The sequence below is a fragment of the Colias philodice genome, chromosome 17 (assembly GCF_061535455.1).
Source record: "Colias philodice isolate Cphi_HAF_F1 chromosome 17, ilColPhil1 Martin Lab GWU primary, whole genome shotgun sequence".
Classification (NCBI taxonomy): domain Eukaryota; kingdom Metazoa; phylum Arthropoda; class Insecta; order Lepidoptera; family Pieridae; genus Colias; species Colias philodice.
In genome coordinates, this window is record NC_143102.1 from 10,998,698 (window position 1) to 11,019,702 (window position 21,005).

General features: G+C 34.0%; 2 protein-coding genes across 2 annotated transcripts; one reads left to right on the top strand and one right to left on the bottom strand.

Moving 5' to 3' along the window:
* Positions 1 to 7,441: 7,441 nt before the first annotated feature.
* Positions 7,442 to 15,042, bottom strand: LOC149481352 (THAP domain-containing protein 2-like). The gene is made up of 3 exons (XM_089705677.1): positions 14,816 to 15,042; positions 13,791 to 13,980; positions 7,442 to 7,583 (listed from the first exon to the last, which is right to left on the bottom strand). Exons 1-3 carry the CDS (start codon positions 14,893 to 14,895, stop codon positions 7,563 to 7,565), a joined length of 291 nt encoding a protein of 96 aa, XP_089561803.1. The 5' UTR covers positions 14,896 to 15,042; the 3' UTR covers positions 7,442 to 7,562.
* On the top strand, positions 12,471 to 16,886 carry LOC149481353 (uncharacterized). Its single transcript, XM_089705659.1, has 3 exons — positions 12,471 to 12,812; positions 15,707 to 15,863; positions 16,290 to 16,886. The coding sequence occupies exons 1-3, from the start codon at positions 12,653 to 12,655 to the stop codon at positions 16,534 to 16,536; spliced, it is 564 nt and encodes a 187-aa protein (XP_089561785.1). The 5' UTR covers positions 12,471 to 12,652; the 3' UTR covers positions 16,537 to 16,886.
* The last annotated feature ends 4,119 nt before the right edge of the window (positions 16,887 to 21,005 follow it).

A 21,005-nucleotide genomic window follows, 5' to 3' on the forward strand; every position in this document is an offset into this window, starting at 1 on the left:
AGTATAAAAAATGTATAAAAAGTGTCTTTGTAAATTGTAGGTACCCACTATGAATGTAGGTATCTATAAATATCGTCGCATGAATACTCAACTCGCGGAAACGAATTTACAGAATTTACACAAATAATAATATCCAAACTCGCCTGGATAAACTTTCTCAAATGAATCTATAGTTTAGGTGGTCTGTTGCGGTTCTGCATCAGGTGTTTCAGTTTTCAAAATAAATTATTATTTTATATTTCCCGGATAATATAATAGTACCTACACAACAAAATAACTTTCATTCAAATCCGTCCAGTAGTTCCGGAGATTAGCGTGTACAAACAAACAGACAAACACAGACAGTTTTTTTTATTTACGGGATAAAACTCATCCTATGACCTTTCTCAGGTCTCAAGCTATATCTGCACCAAAATTAGAGCCCAGACATACATACAAAAATTCTAAAAACTATATTTATGTATAGATATGTACTACATATTACTATGTAATACAGATTATGAATATATTATATATATACATATACATATGTATATTATAAAAAAATACCTATTCAATGTAAGTACAGTTTTGACTTTCGTACGAATTTTTTATACCTATGTATAGATGTTATGTATGATTATCTAATACAGATTGTAAATATAATATATATGTACTATTCACAACCGGTTTACATATTATTGATATTATTATTTACTGGAGCGAACATAGGATCTGCCTATAGTAATAATAATAATATAAATCTTTCTTGACTTGATTGATTGCACCGCGACTGTAAGAATTAGGTACCACTATGAATTTTATTTACCTATCTATAGTTGCTGCTGCTATCGCGTCAATACTCAGCCCGCGGAAATTATTTTACAGAAACTAAACTTTCTCAAATAGGTAAATCAAGACTTATCTTTTTATATTATAATAATTATTTATTAATATTATAACAATACTATTATAACTTACCTTCGACATTTAGTTATCTTTTCAATTTGAATCTTCTTTAGTTCTCGTTTCTTAAGTCTTTTCATTTTGTTGTTTACCATTTTCAACAAATCAATATTCGGCGTAATTATAAAACACGGCGCAGCAATTTTAGCGTGGTCTACTCGTCTCAACGGAGCGATAGCGTCTGATGTATGAAATAGAATTATGTTTTTAGCTCCCGGAACGTGCGATGGAAGATGATTTCTTGCGTAATTAAAAATATAGTAAGCGCCAAAAGTGTTTTATCGTGATTAAACCAAAACTAAAAGTAATTACACAAAATGCTCTGACAAATATCTTGCAAATGTTTTAATATAATTGTTTATGAAAAAAAAATCATAATAAGTATTACCATGTCCAGTAAAAAACATAAAAGTGTGAAATTTAGAGGTAACTTCGTGAATTTTTTCTATCGAGTCAATTTCAATATTTTATGTTTTTGATCTGACAATATAATCGAAAATATCATCAAGTTTTACATATATTTTATTTTTTATATTTGGTCTTGAATATTACACGTATCAACTAAAAGTTGATTGGTGATTTGACTTTATACGCGCCCTTAACAGCAATTTCTTCCAAACAACCAAAAAATAAAAGCAGACAGTTAATACAATTACAAAATTGGGAAGATAAGTAGTGTACACAGAAACAAAATGTATTTTTATGTATGAGTAAAGTAAGTTAAAAATACATGCATTTAATAATCATATAAGTACTAACCGATTACTCTTTTGAAAGTTACGTTTACAAGCGAGAACTTTCTTACGCGAGCTTTTCCCGAACGGCCTTGGCATCTAAAACAAAAATTGTAAAAATCGACTATATCACTCTTATCTGATAGCTTTACTCGTTTATTAGTTACAGTCTATAATCGTCTATTAGGTCCAGTAGCAGTCTTCGAAGTACACCTGCAGGTCACTCCATCAAGTCCGGAGGTAAGGTCTCAACATAACTAACAAAATGAGCCCAAATTCGGTACATCTAGCTCTACTCGTCTATGAGTTCCAGGGTAAAACTGTACATTATAGGGCGTGGAATTTGGGGGTAGTGGGGGGTGGAGAGAGGGGGGGGTGGGTACTAGGAACTTCCCCTGTAAAGGGGGGGGCGCGAAAATTAATAGTTTTCGAGATATTTACAAATGAAGTTTTGGTCCGCCTAAAGCAAAGGGGGCGCAAAGTAAGGACTTAGAAAATTTTTGATCTAAAGTGAAAATTGTATAGGAATCATAAAATACATAATTTTTATTCAAAACGCTAAAATAAGCATGTTTTATAAAAAAAACTTTTTCTCTAAAATAAAAAATGGCCGAGATATTCGCCCTCAAAGATTGATGATAAAACCTAACCTAACCCTTTCCCTATCTCCTCATGTCTTTTTTATATTGTGTCAGACACTGCCTTAGCTCCGGCGCTCCGCGCCTCCGGCTTTTTACATACACTCTAGGGGTAGGGCAGACAAGACCACGTGGAATTCGGGGTTGACAGCTTCGGTTCTGTGGCAAGTCTTATGATAATGCAATGCTTATTTTAGCGTAACGTTTTTTAGCTAGATTCGGACTTTCGCAGCTTAATATTGAATACATAATATTCCATCATTGAAAAAAATTACATTTTACAATCCGTCATGTATCTTGGTAATTATCAAGTTTAGAGAAAAGTTGCCCCAACAAAACATGCTTATATTAGCGTAATCTTTACGATAAAACAATAATAAATAGGTGTTATAATGATACCAACTCCATCAAAAATTTTTAAGTCCTGCGCCCCCTTTGCTTTAGGTATTTTTTTCCAGTTCCACATTGATCTGAAGCAATTAATATTAATTATTACTTTACAATAATAGTTTTCAATACTAGTAATATTGCATTAGCTCTTTGATTTGAAATATGACAGATTTAATTTAATAGACATTATGGTTAAATTTTTGAAACATGCTCCCTGAACTTCATTATTTTGAGGTGTCTAATCGATAAAGGGACTTTTCATAGTAAACTGCTTTTCTTTTTAGTTTCTTGACCTGTAGTTTTTTTTTTTGTTTGAGTGGGAATCGCCCTAAAGTCGCTTCTGGCACTCGCCGGCCGCTGCCGCGGCACGCTCGCTTCGCTCGCTCGGCTCGTGCGGCAGTTCAAATGTTAACCTAACACGCTCGTCGCTTCGCTCCTCGCTACCTATGTGTATACTAAAAGTAAAAGTTTAATAGTTTTGTACAGTTTTAGGGCTTAACAGGAGTACGCACGAAACGATCTCGACTGAAAGGCGGCAAACGAACGGTAACTGAAAATGACGTCGTTATTGTTTTGTTCCACGGTACAAAGCGTACAATTAATTTTTTGTTGTTAAATTGCGAATATTAATAATTTCATTTTATTTAATCTATTTTACAAAAACTATACTTAATATTTTAATAATAATTAGGACAGCGCAGTCGTCCGCTAAACGGATGAATAAAATAAATTAGTCGTCCGATTACCGGATGAATAAAATAATTTAATCGTCCGATAACATCTATTTATCTATATAGTTAGGTTATCGGGGTTTCTTTAGAGAACTGCCGCACGTATTATAGGTTTTTTGTGGGGGGAGGAGGGCACACGTAGGTATTTGGTTGCGCGTCGACGGAGCCCCGCTTCGCGGGGCTCCTATTTCTGTGTAGTTTTTTTTAAAGAAACCTAACCTAACCTAACCTAACGGCTAACCTAACCTAAACTAGATTTTTTTTTTGCGCGTCGACGGAGCCCCGCTTCGCGGGGCTCCTATTTCTGTGTAGTTTTTTTTTTAAGAAACCTAACCTAACCTAACCTAACGGCTAACCTAACCTAACTTGATTTTTTTTTGCGCGTCGACGGAGCCCCGCTTCGCGGGGCTCCTATTTCTGTGTAGTTTTTTTTTAAGAAACCTAACCTAACCTAACCTAAAGGCTAACCTAACCTAAACCTAACCTAACGAATTGAGGGCGAATATCTCGGCCATTTTTTATTTTAGAGAAAAGTTGTTCCTATAAAACATGCTTATATTAGCGTTATCTTTACGATAAAACAATAATAAATAGGTGTTAAAATGACACCAACTCCATCAAAAGTCCTGCGCCCCCTTTGCTTTAGTCCAACCCAACTAGCTTTAGTGTTAAAAGGTTATCTAGTAATCCGAATAATCGGACGATTAAATTATTTTATTCATCCGGTAATCGGACGATTAAATTATTTTATTCATCCGGTAATCGGACGACTAATTTATTTTATTCATCCGTTTAGCGGACGACTAGACACTTCGTAATAATTATTTTTAATGTTGTTGTTAAAAAATATACAAATTTCATAAATAAAATTTAAATTATAATATTTTTTTTGTTAGATAGAAATGTTTTACCTGAAATGAAACGCGTTTGACAATCGCTGTATGTCAATTTGACACTGTCATAACAGTAAGTTCGCGTTTCAAAGATAAAATGGAGTAAAATTTTCCGATTTTCAAAAATTCGTGACTCAAAAACTAAAAGTTTTCGCGGTGTGAAATTTCAGATTTAGGTTCCATACTTCCATAGGACAATAGCTAACCACAAAAAAATTACGACTCTCAACTCCACGCCCTATAATGTACAGTTTAGCCAGTTCCAGTAGCAGTCTTCGAAGTACACCTGCAGGTCACTCCATCAAGTCCGGAGGTAAAGTCTCACCATAACTAACAAAACGAGCCTAAACTCGGCACACCTCGCTCTACTCGTATAATAGTTCCAGTAGCAGTCTTCGAAGTACACCTGCAGGTCACTCCGTCAAGTCAGAAACTAAATATGAAATTTATAATCCCATAAGTATAAAATACTATAAATAAAATCTTACCTTGTTGTGCCTTATTGAATGCGTGAAGGATCAAGTTTGACTATTTCAACTATTTTGTATACGTACAGCGATCTTTTCGTAAACGAGGAGCTGCTTACAAGCGTCACAGTGTCTACTCACAACGGCGGCTGAGCGCAGACTAAATTACTAAAATATTTCATTACAAATTTTTGTGCAATAATTCAAGGTAGTGACCAATAAAATAACCCTTATTTCAATGCAATAAGTATCACGCGTTACAGCTAAAATATTTGGGAAAAAATAAGATTTGATTTTAATTTTTTTCTCAGCCTATATGTAACATTTTGATAGTTTTAGTTCCTACCTTTTTGAGCTGGACATGTCTGCTTACTTAAAATATTTAAAGTTAAACTTTTATTACATCGTCTCAAACTTTTTGGTCTGTGTAGCGCATGTCGCGTGTATCGCGGCTGCCGAGTAGGTATACCTACTCGGCAGCCGACCGTCACGCGACATGCGCTACACAAAGCAGTGTCACTTTTACCGTGGTTTCATAAAACCACACAACACTTTTTTTAAATAAATAAAATTATTTTATTAAATAAGAGAAAAATGTTTCTTTAATCAGCACGATATTGTCAATTTTGTGTGAAGAGACAACGGAAATTATTCTTTACAATATTATAAACCAAAATTTTCGACGAAAAAATTGCTACCATTTAAAGATTAAGGAGTAATAAAGTAAGTAAAGTAAATTTTGCCGCAAAATGCATCGAAAAACTGCTTATTTTTGTCAGATTCGTAAAAGCATTATAAAACTCGCGTTTAGCTCTTCTAGTCCCCTTAAAAAACAATTGCTTGTACAGAACAGTAAAAACAAATAGAAGTGCATAAAATATGTCATATTATTTTGTATGAAAACCAATGCCGTCAAACCCACACATTTAAACCGATAAATAAAATATAATAAATAAAGACTACTTACGACAAATTGTTAAAGTCAAATGTATAGTGGAGTGCCTGTAGCATTCAAAACCGTAAAACCTCGGATTAGAGTTATAGTGAATATTGTTGAAGTGAAAACTTCTTTAGCGGCGTTGAGCACTTTTTCTGTAATGGGTATAAAATCTTAAGCTCGCGTCAGGACAGTGGACAGTGACCTGATCGAAAAAGCGTAAGACGGATGGAGAGTAGACAGCTATCCCCTCTCTACTACGCGCGTTTTCACTTCTGCCGGCACTCCCGGAGTGCAACCCGTCTTTTTTTTTAAACTATACATTGGAATGTTTACCCATTTTTTTTATGCACTCCATTGTTTCATTGTTTAAAAAAATATTATGAAAAATTTATGTTTGGCCATATATGTATTTTCCATTTACACAGTAATTTTTATTTATTTTCACGTGTTACTTGTTCGAGATCCTTACTGCTAATTTTATAAAGTATTTTTGAGATATGTTCCCATATTATGTCTGCTCAGGTAAGATTTAACATACAAATAAATAAAAATTACTGTTTAAAGCGAAAATATTAATATAATATTATGGTCAAACATAAATTTTTCATAATAATTTTTATTTTTTATTGAGTAGATCACGAATATATAGCATACTGTAACATTTCTTACACTTTCTCTAAGATTTTTTAGAAAATTTACGAAAATGCTCCAGTTAACTTTAAACCACTATAGATTGAAAACTCATGAATATATTTTTTAAATTATTATTTTAAATAATTAACAATAGTCCATTGTTTACGATTCAATAGTTCGTAATATAATATAAGTGAGCTATATGTGTGTTTTAAATTGCAAGGCGCAACTTTCAGTTACCGATTTGAAATCTAATCACACAGAGGCTGATTCAAGAATGTTCTGCCATATTTTTCATTCTGTCAAACACAACGACAGTGCAGAGATAATTATTCTAAGCCCTGACACCGATATTTTTGTATAAGGCCTTTATTTCTGGCATAAACTTGAAAATATACTCGCCATCTTTGAATGCTCCCCCTACTCCCCCATGCAACTATTTCACTGTACGAACTATTGAATCGTAAACAATGGACTATTGTTAATTATTTAAAATAATAATTTAAAAAATATATTCATGAGTTTTCAATCTATAGTGGTTTAAAGTTAACTCAAAAATGGACCATTTTCGTAAATTTTCAAAAAAATCTTAGAGAAAGTGTAAGAAATGTTACAGTATGCTATATATTCGTGATCTACTCAATAAGCTCTTTCATTTGATACCCCACACGGCATGTTTTGGAAATTTTTATTTTTTTCTTTGTATGCCATATTTAATTACCGGGGTGGGGGGAGGGGGACCACAAAACTGGTTGGCAACATCTATCTATAGGATGTCTGGGATCTATACAATATATATCAGAAGTCAGATTTAGGTCCGCTATTTTTGCAAACGAAACTCCACTGAGAGTCCGGTCTATAAAGAAGCAACACTGTGAATACTTATTTTAATTGTTATTTATTTTAAAATAAATATTTTTTTTTTTCAAATAAATATAAGTAAGTAATTAATATAATGTTAGTGATGGCTTAAATAATAGTTTATTTGTTTTGTAAATCCGTAGAATTACATTACTATTACTCACATCAATACAAGGAATAGCAGACTTCTTTAGATAACGCCTTCCCTCTTTTGTGATATATTTATCCTCTTCGCGAAAATGCAATGAACATATGTGAGAATAATGGGATGGTAACCAGTTATTTTCACTGCGGTTGATTTGTACAAATTTCACCCATTTTCCCCTTTCTTCACGGTCCGGACGTGGAAATCTTGAATAAAAATATATTACCAATTATCTTTGAATTGATACATGACTAATAATTATATTATCTACCTATAAAGTCAGTAGCTTATACTGTCTATCAATTACTTAACTAACCTAACTACTTGTCTGTAAAGTCGGTTTACTGACGATAGTTGAACGTGACAACGTTTTAAGAAAATACTGATGGAATGATAGCATTTTTCAAAAGAAAATTTTAATTTCATCTGTTTAATAGATTTGTATGTATATAGAGAAGGAGGTAATTGGAAATCCCACCTTTGCCCTGAAAGAGATGAGGATGTAGTTGTCGCTTCTAGAGAACCACTGGCAATAACCAAGTTAGCAGCTTGGCGTAATCTGTTGGTTCGATCTCTTTCATTACGTGCTTCTCTTGCAGCTGCTGCCTGTTCAGGAGTTTTGGATGCAGCAATCCGCTGTCTGTACTCACGTTGTATTTGTGCCCTTGTTTTACGAGCAGCAGTTGTTCGTTCTGTCGTTTCAAGAGAATTACTGGCAATAGCCACTTGGCTACAGCTACTAACTTTAGTAGCTTGGCGTAATCTGTTTTTGCGTTGTCTTTCGTTTTTCAATTTTCTCGCAGCAGCCGCCTGAGCAGGAGTTCTAGATGCTTTGATACGCTGCCTGTACTCACGTTGTTTTTGGGCTTTCGATTTTGAAGCAGGCTGCGCGAATGGCGTTGCTAAAGTAGATGCTACAGCATCTTGAACCTCCGTGGGTTCACTCATCGAAGGTAGTGGCTTATTCATGACATCCTCTGTTTCGTCAGGCTTTTTTTATGGTGGGATTGTAAGCGGTTCTGCAAAATAAATCGTCGTTCGAAACAATTTAAATTTTTTTTCATAAAATTCTTCAATCAGAAAATCATTTTTAATTTAAAAAATAAAAATAGTTACAACAAAATACTTGAATAAAATTTATTGTTTAAATTTAAATTTTGATTTTATTATTTTCATAATATAATTAAATTTTTTCAATTAGTTACTTCATTATTTTTGCAAAGGAGGACGCGTCAAATTGGGCCTGAAACTTGGGTTAAGACCAATTCACACGAAATATTGTTTTTGTGATAGATACACACATATAGACACACACATACCTAACGAAAAAAATAAAATAAAAAAATTGGTTTTACTGTACTGTAAAGTCGTTTTACTGACGATAGTTGAACGTGACAACGTCCGATTGTGCTTCTTTGTCGCTCGTTCTGCGCTCTCGCTCGCACTTCAAGCCATGGAACGCCTCAGAGCGAGGGAACGCCGCATGAGTCATGTTTTGTCAGCCGGCTCTATCGAATTTATTATAAGACGTTGTCACGTCAAAAATAAATCAACCGGGTTCTTATACAGTCAAGGCAAAAACTTTTATTTATTTGGCTATTATTTTGCGCACAAACGGTGTTTTTAATTCTAGTGACATAATTTATATAAACCTAAATGTCACTGGAGTGACTTGAGTTTAACCACAAAGAACGTCTAACTACGTTGAATTATAATAAACACGGTATAGGTACCTGTTACAAAACATAATATGTATTAGTGTACCTATTTCGGTTATTAGAAGGCTTAAGATTAGTACGTCTTTGTAAGTGAAAGTAAATTGATTGATTGATTTTTTTTTATATATATTTTTTCCGTTATGATCTATTATAAAAACAATAGGTATCTCATGTGTGTTAGTCCAACTCAAGTGTTCAGGCCCAACTTACATAGTAAAATGCCCATTCTCCTTTAATTGTAATTTGTTATAAAAAAGTAATAATTTTAAATCATTCATTATAAGAATAAACAATGATTAAATTATTGTTTAAAAATCTTACATTTAAAATTTAAAATAATTTGGAAAATCCAAAAGTGCACGCCTCATAATTTTTTTTTAATAAATATTTATTAATTATTATTTTTGTTTATTTAATAACAATTAAACCACAACGAATCAGACCCTGAAAAATGAAAGGGTTCTATTCCTGAGCATACTCAAGCGTAAGAGAAAAAAAAAGACTCGATTAGTAAAGTATTTCGGTCGCTATCGTGTTAACAAGAAAAAGGATCCGCACATACAGACACACGGACGTCCAAGACAGAACTTTTTTAAACTGTTTTTTAACTAGTTTAAATAACAAAAATGACATCAAAAATATCATGAACGTTAAAAATAGTGTTTTTTCTTAATATGTGTGTGTATGTATTATCTTACAAGTGCAATGTATGATACATAAAGACATTTTAAGTTTGAAAAATCAGATGTTTTGCGCGAAGTGACAGTAGTACCCACCTCAACGCTTCGCTTATGAGGCGTGCAATTTGGGAACATTAAAATCCCATCAAAAACATCCTGTAAAAAACCCAAGTCTCACAGCTCAGTCTTTCTACCGTCAAAAGTTGTGAGATCCATGTAATACCAAGTCGGTTAATCTATTTAGTGTCTACTTGAAGGACCTTCTGTCTTAAGTTATTACATAAGTTATTATCATGCCAATATTAAAAATATTTAACGTTTTAAACAAATAGATCGACTTGGACATCGCTTGATTTGATTATTAGTATGTATCACACTACACAGCACGACGGGCCAGCGACCAACAGGAACGAGAGTTTCAATCGCGTGAGGCGCGAGAGACAATCTAATATAATATTGTAATATTCATTTTGTTTTCATGCGATGTCCAAGTCGATCTATTTGTTTAAAACGTTAAATATTTTTAATATTGGCATGATAATAACTTATGTAATAACTTATGACAGAAGGTCCTTCAAGTAGACACTAAATAGATTAACCGACTTGGTATTACATGGATCTCACAACTTTTGACGGTAGAAAGACTGAGCTGTGAGACTTGGGTTTTTTACAGGATGTTTTTGATGGGATCTCACTTCTTTTTGTAGAGCCTTTCTTTTTGATACCATCTACTCAGTCATAAAGTAAAATAGAGGCCAGTCTGTCTGTAAGGAGGCTAGTCGCGCCAACAATTTATATATAACAGATTTAAATTATAATATATTGTTTTATTAGATTTTCGTACTTCAAGACATGTCCAATCATGTGTTTTTCATTACGTCGACCATTTTACAAGTAATAATGTTGTTCAGTTTCATGGGCTAAACACACCCTTACCCACCCTATACCCCCTCCCTTGCCTCATATGGTAGGTACCTATCTACACCTATTAAATTTATAACCACCACCAACCACCAACTGCATAAATAACTTTGTAATCCCATATATTTATATGGGATTACAAAGTTATTGATGCAGTTGGTGTATTTGGAAAACTGGACCGAAATTACAAAATATTTAAGTTTTCCCATAATTTAGACACTAAACTCTATATGTATTCCAAATATGAAGCTTCTAAGTCTGCTAGAAGTGCCTTGGACTTTTGATGATCGGTGAGTCAGTGAGTGACAAAATTTAGAAACTTTAACAAGTTGTCATTCTTAAACTACTGGTTCAAATTGACTGAAATTTTAAATATTCCGTGTTTATACAATGCCGGATTAGTTACTGAAGATTCAGGTTTCTTGCTTTATCCACAACCGAATTATAGGGGGTCGAAAAAGGCTCGAATTGCTTCGAGAAAAGGATGGTACGGCCGTGCCGCTTTTTTTTTGCTCGACTTGGCGGGGGCACTGCCGTGCCCCCAGATTTTCGTAAATCTAGTTTTTAAAAAGCCCGCCTCAGTGTGTTTGATATAGGAGAAAATGTTCCCTTTGACGGATGGCTGGTCCAACCTGTCATTTCAGACACGTCGTTGACTCGTTGTGATATGTGGAACATTTAATATGTATTTATGTTTTAATTTTTTTTTAATCATAAGCGTATTATTTCGATTGAATAGTAAAGCCATCGATTTTTTACTCACCGTGAAATAGTTCTGTTAACTTATTATTTTAATTTCGTCAATTATAGCTTAACCTACAATCGCTGCACTAGCGGACCGATGCTATTCATTTTAATGATGAAAGCACGAATATTCGACAATATATCACTGAATATATAATTAATATTGAAAGAACCATTACCTTTATCGCTGTAATTATCGTTGCTATAAACAATTGACACCACATTCACTTTTCACTGCACTTGATACTCGATCAAAACATGTAAATGTACTATAGTATAGCAGCTGTCCACGCAGACGCATCGCTCAGACGGATGTCGAACGCCGATTGTGCTTCATTGGCGTTACCTCGCTCTGAGGCGTTCCATAGGCTTGAAGTGCAAGCGAGAGCGCGGAACGAGCGACAAAGAAGCACAATCGGACGTTGTCACGTTCAACTATCGTCAGTAAACCGCTTTACAGACAACCAATTTTTCGTGCGTGCAGCCGGCTTTATCGAATTATAAGACGTTGTCACGTCAAAAAAAGTGTTACGTAACTAATAAGTAATAAGGTAATTGACTTTCATATTTCATGATTTAACCTTTTTTCAATTAATAACCACAATCTATTATTTTCTAAATAAAATTATTATTTATAAAAATATACGTCAGCTATAAATATTAGATACTATCGACACTTCTTTCATACTCAATGTCATTTCTTAAATTTTTAGCCTATGGCAAATAACGCAAAATGGCGCCCGCGAAAAATCTTGCTCGAACTAAATTTTAAAAATGATTATCTAGTTACTTACCGATGAAAAGTTACTCCTTTGCACTTTGTCGTATTACTTGTATTTTTAGTGCAATATCGTAACACACACGAGGGCATATTTGATGTTTATCACTTTTTTGCTTTAAAACAAACAAGACAACGTGCACTTCGCGCTATAAAGAGCGACTGCAGCCGGCCGGCTACAGCTGTTCAACGAATCATTAGTGATGCGGCGCGGGGCGGCGCGGCGCGGCCGGCGTCATCTTTCTACGTAGTAATAATAATAATATTAGCTCAAAGGTTAAGCCACGGCGCACACCGCTCGCGATGAGCGATACGCCGCGGAGCGGCAACGTCGCGCTATGTCTGTCGAGTGTCGTTTCACTCGCTCAGTATAGCTAGCGCCTCGCTTGGGGGCACGCGCGTTATCGAAAACGTCCTAAACTATTTTTACGAATATGAATAACGATAAAATGAACACTAGAGTGTATAGGGAAAAACTAATTGACGAAGTGAAGAAGTACCCGGTTCTGTACGACACGAGACACGAAAACCATCGCGATATCGATGTGCGGGACCGCTGCTGGCTGGAGATATCGGAGCGACTCAGCGCTAACAGTGAGCCTTATCTTGTAGCCTTAAGTTTCAATTTCGCCTAGCTGCTCTTGAAATTATATTCAACGTTTGACATTGATCAAGCTGAAATGTGTTCTATCCTATAAGGATAAAGGTTTATTTTCTGTGGAATATCTGAGACATACGGGACGTGGATGTTCAGGTTGTTTATTAAATAGAATTACGAACATGAGCTTTGTTATCTCATTTTACAGTTTACTGAATAATTTTGTGTTTTTAGTTTATACTCAATGCAAATTATGTACATAATTATATAGATTCAGTGCGAATGAACTAAGATATAGACAAAAATGTTTAATTTATGAGATAGGCAAGTTCAGCTGTTGATAATAAGATAGATTAAGGTATATTATATAGATTCATAAAATGTGAATATTTATGTCAAATTTAGAGTGTGCTTTTTGTTGATTTTGGCTTGGCTTTATTTTAATTCTATTGAATAGTAGAAGTTAAAATTACATGTAAGGCTGTAATTATATACTTATAATGTTATAATGCTTGAACATTATTTACTTCTTATTTTTATTCATATTACAGTATTATGCTGGATTACCTACCGCAGATTATTATTTTTTAACATTATACCTACTTAGTACCTATATTATAATACATAATATAATGTTTATTTTAATGTAGGTACCTACTAATAATCCATACTAATATTATAAATGTAAAAGTAACTCTGTCTGTCTGTCTGTTACTCAAATCACGCCTAAACTACTGAACCAATTTTCATGAAATTTGGTATGGAGATATTTTGATACCCGAGAAGGGACATAGGCTACTTTTATCCCGGGAAAATGACGCAATCCCGGAAACCCAAGGGAACGGGAACTATGCGGGTTTTTCTTCGCGGGGACTGCGCGGGCGAAGCCGCGGGCGGAACCCTAGTAAGTAATAATTTAAAAAATATGTGTAATGAAATAGAGTTATGAGTTATGACTTATGATTATGACTTACGTCGTTGCACAATTTCCATATTTCGAGTGTAGGTACAGCTTTTTTCATTAATGTACGTCTTTTTGTTGTGCAATTGAAATCACTTTCTTTGAAATGTTTTGAACATATCCTGCTATATTCTGTAGGGAACCAATGTCTTTTTCCTGTCGCTTCTATCCATTTTTCCTTCAAGTCAGGACATTGTGGAAATCTACAAAGAACATAATACTTAATAATATAATAGGTAACAGTTTTGTTCACCTAAAAAAGTTCCTGGTAATATACCTAGTCCAGTCATTATATACATTCAAAAAACAAAGTGAATTTGCGCATCTAATTTTTTGATATATTGTAGGGGATACCTTTTAACTTGAGTTTTTCGACCAAGATTTCATATGAGCTTTCGCCGCCATCTTAAAATAAGGGGTAAAATTTGTTTATCGAAAATAACTCGGCTATCCGATGAAATACGGAAATCACTTATAAGACCTTTATTGTTCCTTTTTTTATGCTCTACAAATAAGTCTTGACCATTTTTTCCGTATCAAAAATTTGATGCGCAAATTCAATTTATTTTATTTGCCTTTTTTTCGGACGAAATGACTGGACTAATATTATTGTATTTTTAATTTATGTGCTGTATTATTTTATATGAAATGTGATTCTGGAATGGTACGGTCAGACGCATGACAAGCAGCCCGGCAAGTACATATATATATATTATAGCAATACCTAGTTGTAATTTAACAAAGTTATTTTACAAATCACAAAACTAGCTCGTGACCGCATTTCTGAGCTGCGGCTCGACCACACCACCATATTGTATCAAAGAAACCGAGTGCGAAGTTATCGTTTACTATGCAGTACATTGCTTTTTGTAATCCGTACTTCACCAGATGTTGACCAAAATAAGAGGCAATGTATAGTTAAGTGATAATAACAACGGTCGACTGTGTCATGACTCATGGCTCATGGGTATCACTTGTAAAGATTCTATAATTTTAAGAAAAACGGCATTATTAAAAAGTAAATAAGAAAATACTTACCGATGAAATGTTATTCCATTATCATTATAATTAGAAGTTGTGGAAGAACTTGAGCAATTGAAAATGCTGCAATACACCATGTCGACGCAAGCACGTCTCGAGACTTCGAGAGCAACTGAACAGCCCACAGCCGACAGCGACGAACGCAGGTGGCGTGAGAGTCACAGCGGCGACAAGGTCACGCGTGCTTACGACTGTTATTTAGATTTCTATAGCGGGAACCAACCGCAGGTCATTTTATTGCAATTTATTTAAATAAAGTGTTGTTTTAAGGTGTAATTTTGTAATATTCAAATATAGATTCTAGATGTTTAGGACTTAAGAAGCTAACATTTAGTAGCTTGATATTCCATACTATGAATTATTATGATAGATATTTTTATTGACGCTTATAGCTTTGTGTCGTCAAAACTCCATCTATCAACGGCATCGCCTGGGTTGCCTTTTTTCGAGTGATTCAATGAGCATTGCAGATACGTGATTTTTTGAACATTTTTTTTATTCAGTATTAAAAAAATAATTGGTTTAGAAACGATAAGATACCAAATACAACCAACACTTCTCTGGCATAATATATATTATTTTAAAATATAATATGTAAAATCTATAGTAGTAAAATTATAAAGCTGAAGAGTTTGTTTGTTTGTTTGAACGCGCTAATCTCGGGAACTACTGGTCCGATTTGAAAAATTCTTTCGGTGTTAGATAGCCCATTCATCGAGGAAGGCCTATATGTCATCTTACTAAGACCAACAGGAGTGGAGTACTGCGGGTTAAACCGCGGAGTACAGCATTATTATGATTTTATTGATTACATTGACATCGATATGTTTGAGATTATACCTAGTCGCAGACTATTACTTCTTCAGAATAAGTACTATTAACTTCCAGGTGAGGTACTCAAACGGGAATGGAAGATCCTCCGCGACTCCCTGCGGCAGTCCCTCAAGAAGACGACGAAGGGCGCCACCACGAAGGCCGGAGCGCCCTGCAAGAAGTGGCGCCTCCAGAACAGAATGGCTTTCGTCCTGCCCTATATGACTATGAGGTAATTGTTACCTACGTTTTGGTTCATAATAAACCAATATGATTTAATTTATATTTAAGCGAAATTTCGGTCGAGGGCAGAAAAGTTTGTGACTCATAATGTTGTTCTTTTGTATCTTTGGTACCGTAATAAATAGCATATTCGTTAAAAGTTACAGAAATACATATTTACTAGCTTGTACCCATGTTTTTGATCGCAGTGAAATCTGAAGGGCACAGCTATAGTTCAGCATAAATGATACTTACATATAACTATTTGTTTTTTTTTCATATTTGTTGTTGCTTGTTAATTACCGCCATTACTGCCTTAAATACATTGAATATTTTTATCGCATTTATAGCTGAACGAAGACGTGGGAATGGACCATTTTCATTCTAACCATTAAAACAATTTTACTGTGTATATTAATTTAATATTCCTCTTCAGAAACCGGCGGGTAGTAAAAGACGACATAAAAATAGACGAAGCGGAGATCCAATCAGACCAAGAACAGGAGTCGGAGCCGTGGGACCCCGGGAACGACCAGGATTCCCTCGACTTGTTCTTCGCCAGCGTCTGCCAGAGCACCAAGCGACTGCCCAAAAGATTACAGAACCAGATCAAGAGACAAGTACTGGATGTACTATTGAGGGTGGAAGAGCAGTATGAAGGCAATGAAACAAAATCTGGATAGCATTGCTGATGTTTGGCTGTACAGACTAAGCAATTTAGCTGTAAGTTTCAGTAACTGCCTGTTAATGTAAATCTAGTTTTAGTGGTATTCAGTATTCTTTATTGATTTGTGAAGACGTTGTTCTTCGTGGAAGATGTATCCCCGTGTGGGGCAGATGTTCATGATTTCTCTGGTTGATTTAATAACGGTCAAGCACCTAAGTGATTTATTTTTTATATTTTTGCCAGATAAAGACTGATCATAAACTATTTCTAGTGGCAATATAAAATGTGTAAGTATACTTTTCAGTTGTAATCAATTTTCAATTACTTTAATAAATTATGACTGGTTAAAATTAAAGCATAATATTACAAAACTGATTAAAGCTTTTTTATTTCTTATCTATTTAAATTATCTGTGTTAGTAAATGTTTGATATTTTTATTTTTTTCATTTCAGTATTTGAATTTAATTTAGATGAAGAAAAAGCACAGAAATAGATATTACAAAATTGGATAAATAAAGTTATATTATTATAAGCTATAGTGAATACTGAATAGCAACAGTTGACTATGCTTACTTTACTCGAGCGACTTTGTATAATCCGATATATGTTTATCTTTATATTCAATCCGATATAACCATCGAGACAATTATAATATTCTATTTTAACTTAGTTAGTTACTTTTTTAAAATAGCTTTGGATAATGAGTAGGTTTTACTAAACGTTGTTGTATAAACTAAAACTCAATTTATAATACTTGACTGACCGGTTGGCTTGGTTGGTAGTGGCCCTGCCATCCAAGCCACGACGGGTTCGATTCCCACCCGGGGCAAATATTTGTGTGATGAACATAGATGTATGCTCTGTATCTGGGTGTTGATTATCTATATAAGTATTTATTTATTTATACAACAATTTATATATGTATGTATATCAGCCATCTGGTTTCCATAACATAAGCGAAAGTTATGTTACGCGAGATATACATATGGAGACGACACCGCCTTCATCACTTATGTTCCGCTCAACATACGCCATATTTAACTGCACGCTCATTTTTTATTTGTTTTAAAGTGAAACGCATCAAATATGCCTTCGTGTGTGTTACGATATTGCACAAATAATACGGAAAAGTGCAAAGGAATAACTTTCATCGGTAAGTACCTAACTAGATAATAATTTTTAAAACTTATTTAGAGCAAAAAAATGGCGCACAGATTTTGTTCGTGGTGTCTCCTCTATACGTAGTAATATTATCTCAATGGCTTAAAAGCATGAAATCATATGGGATCAGATCGTGCCGTGTGTGAAAATTGTCCTGGAATATTTATTTATTTAATACTCATAAAAGTTATGTTGTATCGCACAAAAAAAAAACAAATTTACATTTCTGAAGAGGAAATCTTCGAAGATCCAAGAGCATCATTTTTAAGTATAAAATAAAACAGAGTTAAGTTGAAAGGAACTTAATTACGAAACTTCCGTGAACTTGGAAAGGATTCACAAAAGGAGAAACAATGGAACCCGTTTAACTTGCCAACAAGTTTGCAAGTGTAATAAAGGGCTTGTGTTTGTTTTTCATTTACTTTTTGTACGTAATTTATTACAATTAATCTCTCAATGGGCTGATGTTAATCAATTCCTTTATCAATAGAATGTAAGAATAAAGTAAAGTATATATTGTTAGGTATTATTGTCATAAACATAGACTGAATGTTTACTTTTATAGGATTGTATACGCATCGCATTACCATATTACTTACATATGTCTAAAATAACATTAGTCTGATATTCAACAAACACGACAACTAATACATTACATACTCGTGTGTATATTATTTATTATTAAAAAGCCATAACACTGCTAAGCAAATACTTCCCCCAATGATTCCAAAAGCACTTCGAAATGAAAAAGTAATGTTAAAATACACAGGAAAAATATTTAAAAGCACATTTGGAGGTTTCCAATATCAATATTGTCGCCGGCACGAGGTAATTTCCGCACCTCCCCCCTCCCCACTGCTACCCCCCCCCCTCGCCATACCGCTCCTCAAATACTGAGAATTGAAATATTCGGTGTAGATACCATTTACCGTATCCACCGATGAATACATTTCTTTATAATATTGTCACGGAATCGATGACAAGGAAAACTGATGAAATACTTAATACCCTATTTAGGGAAAATTTTATTAAAATACAACTTATTTTACACTTAGGAGAACGCTAAATTATGTTATTTAAGCTCTAATCTCTCTCCCTAGTCTATTTAAAATATGAATAAACTAATATCAACACTTATTGTAAAACCCAGGTAAGAAATTGTAGGTAGAATAAGTAGTTATTCATTATCTTACTTGTAATATTCTCAGATATTTCCACGAAATTCTAAAGAATGACCTATATTATAACCTCGCCAAATATCAAGAAAACCATTTTCGTATAAAATCACAATGAAAAATCTTCAATCGACAATACTTAAACAAAGGCTATCCTTCTTTGTTCTATTTTTATTTGTCGCTCCCAAAAGTAAGTTTATAAAAACATCTTCAATTTGGCCATTTTTATTGCTTCACGAAATAAGGCCACGAGTTTGTGTAATGAAAGCTTTTTCATCTCAATTATTTGAGGACACATATTTTATGAGTGAAGATAAATAGACCATGTGTACAGAAGAAAATGAGCTAAATAACAGGCAGCGCCGCGTGTCGCCGCATAATTAGCCTGATGGAGACACACATACGAAAGAAGATCAATGTGAACCTCCTTAAATCTTAATGGTATTGAGTTCGTAATTTACTTTGATGATTTTGTTGTGAACTGTGTAATTTTGTGGAACATGAAGAATATTAAGATATTATTAACCTTATTTTGTGTTACTTTTTGCTATTTGTAAACAATTTCACAGACGAGATAATATAAGTACTCCATTGTATAGGAGTCAGAGAATAGCCCCTGGAATACCCTGTTTTAATCTCTTGACAAAAGCATTGCATTTCTTTCATATAGTTCATTCATATACTCTGTTACGTAGTAACTATTTAGTACTAGCGGTCCGCCCCGGCTTCGCCCGTGGTACATATTTACGTTTTCTCTACATAAAAACCATCCTCGTACTTCAAGGAATATAATAAAAAAAGAATTATCGAAATCGGTTCAGCCGTTCTCGAGTTATGCGCTTACCAACACATTTTGCGATTCATTTTTATATATAAGACTAGCGGTCCGCCCCGGCTTCGCCCGTGGTACATATTTACGTTTTCTCTACATAAAAACCATCCTCGTACTTCAAGGAATATAATAAAAAAAGAATTATCGAAATCGGTTTAGCCGTTCTCGAGTTATGCGCTTACCAACACATTTTGCGATTCATTTTTATATATAAGATTATGTGGCTTATGTGCTACTTACAAATACAATACGACCAACGTAACTTGGCGGGCCTGAACATAGCCTCTACGAACTTTTGCGCATGTACACTCGTAAAAAAAAGTGTTATAGGCATTTATTTCTTTTAAACTGAAATTCGAATAAAAACTTCCTTATACAGAGACCAAGTACAAATAAAATAAATATCAAAACGCTATGAGACATAAAGCAATAAAAATAACCTAATGAATTCAGGATTCACTCAGCAACTCTTAAAAAAACTTTGTCAACATTTTTTACGCCTTCTTCTTTTTCTTTTTTAAAATCCTACTGCGTTAAATCGAATATTATTTTTCTCGTCTGGCGATTTAAAACCATATTATGCTTTGGTGGCATCTTTGTTCCCGAATAATACAAAATTCCAAGTAGAATATTCCAAATTATCACTAAAACAAACTTAAACACGAACAAATTTAAACTTAACACTCAACAATATAATAATAACAAATAATAACGATCAACTCAACGAAAACTTTTGTAACCGCCTGTACTCAAGACAGAGATAGCGACACGAACACGACACCAATGTTAACGTGTGACTGAGATACATAATTGCGTACCGAGAATTGCCGAATATGCACGAAGTTATACGACGTAAACAAAAAGGGATGTCCACTATGCGTGTCTGAGGATATTGATTAATCGATTTTTTTTTCAAATCGATTGAAATTGAATTGTGAAATATATTTATATTTAATTTTATAATAGGTTTCAAATATTCTCAATCAGTCCTTATTGTAGTGGTCGTTTATAAATAAATGATATTTAACTAAATCATGTCTTACAACCATGAAAATAAAATGTTATTAGTTTTTTTTTGCTATTAAACTCGAAATCTCTTTTACTAACGACAAAATTCAATAAGTTTGTAAAGCTATTTCGTTCAGTATCTCATATAAACAAAAATCAATAAATTTCAAATCGATAAAAATCGATTGCGATATTCGTTCGAATAAAGGGATGATTGTGTTTACATAGAGTCAATCCCTAGCCTAGATCTCCGCCCCGCGCACGCCGCCTCATGCCACCATTTCGTTCCTAAAAAACGTTCGTGCGCA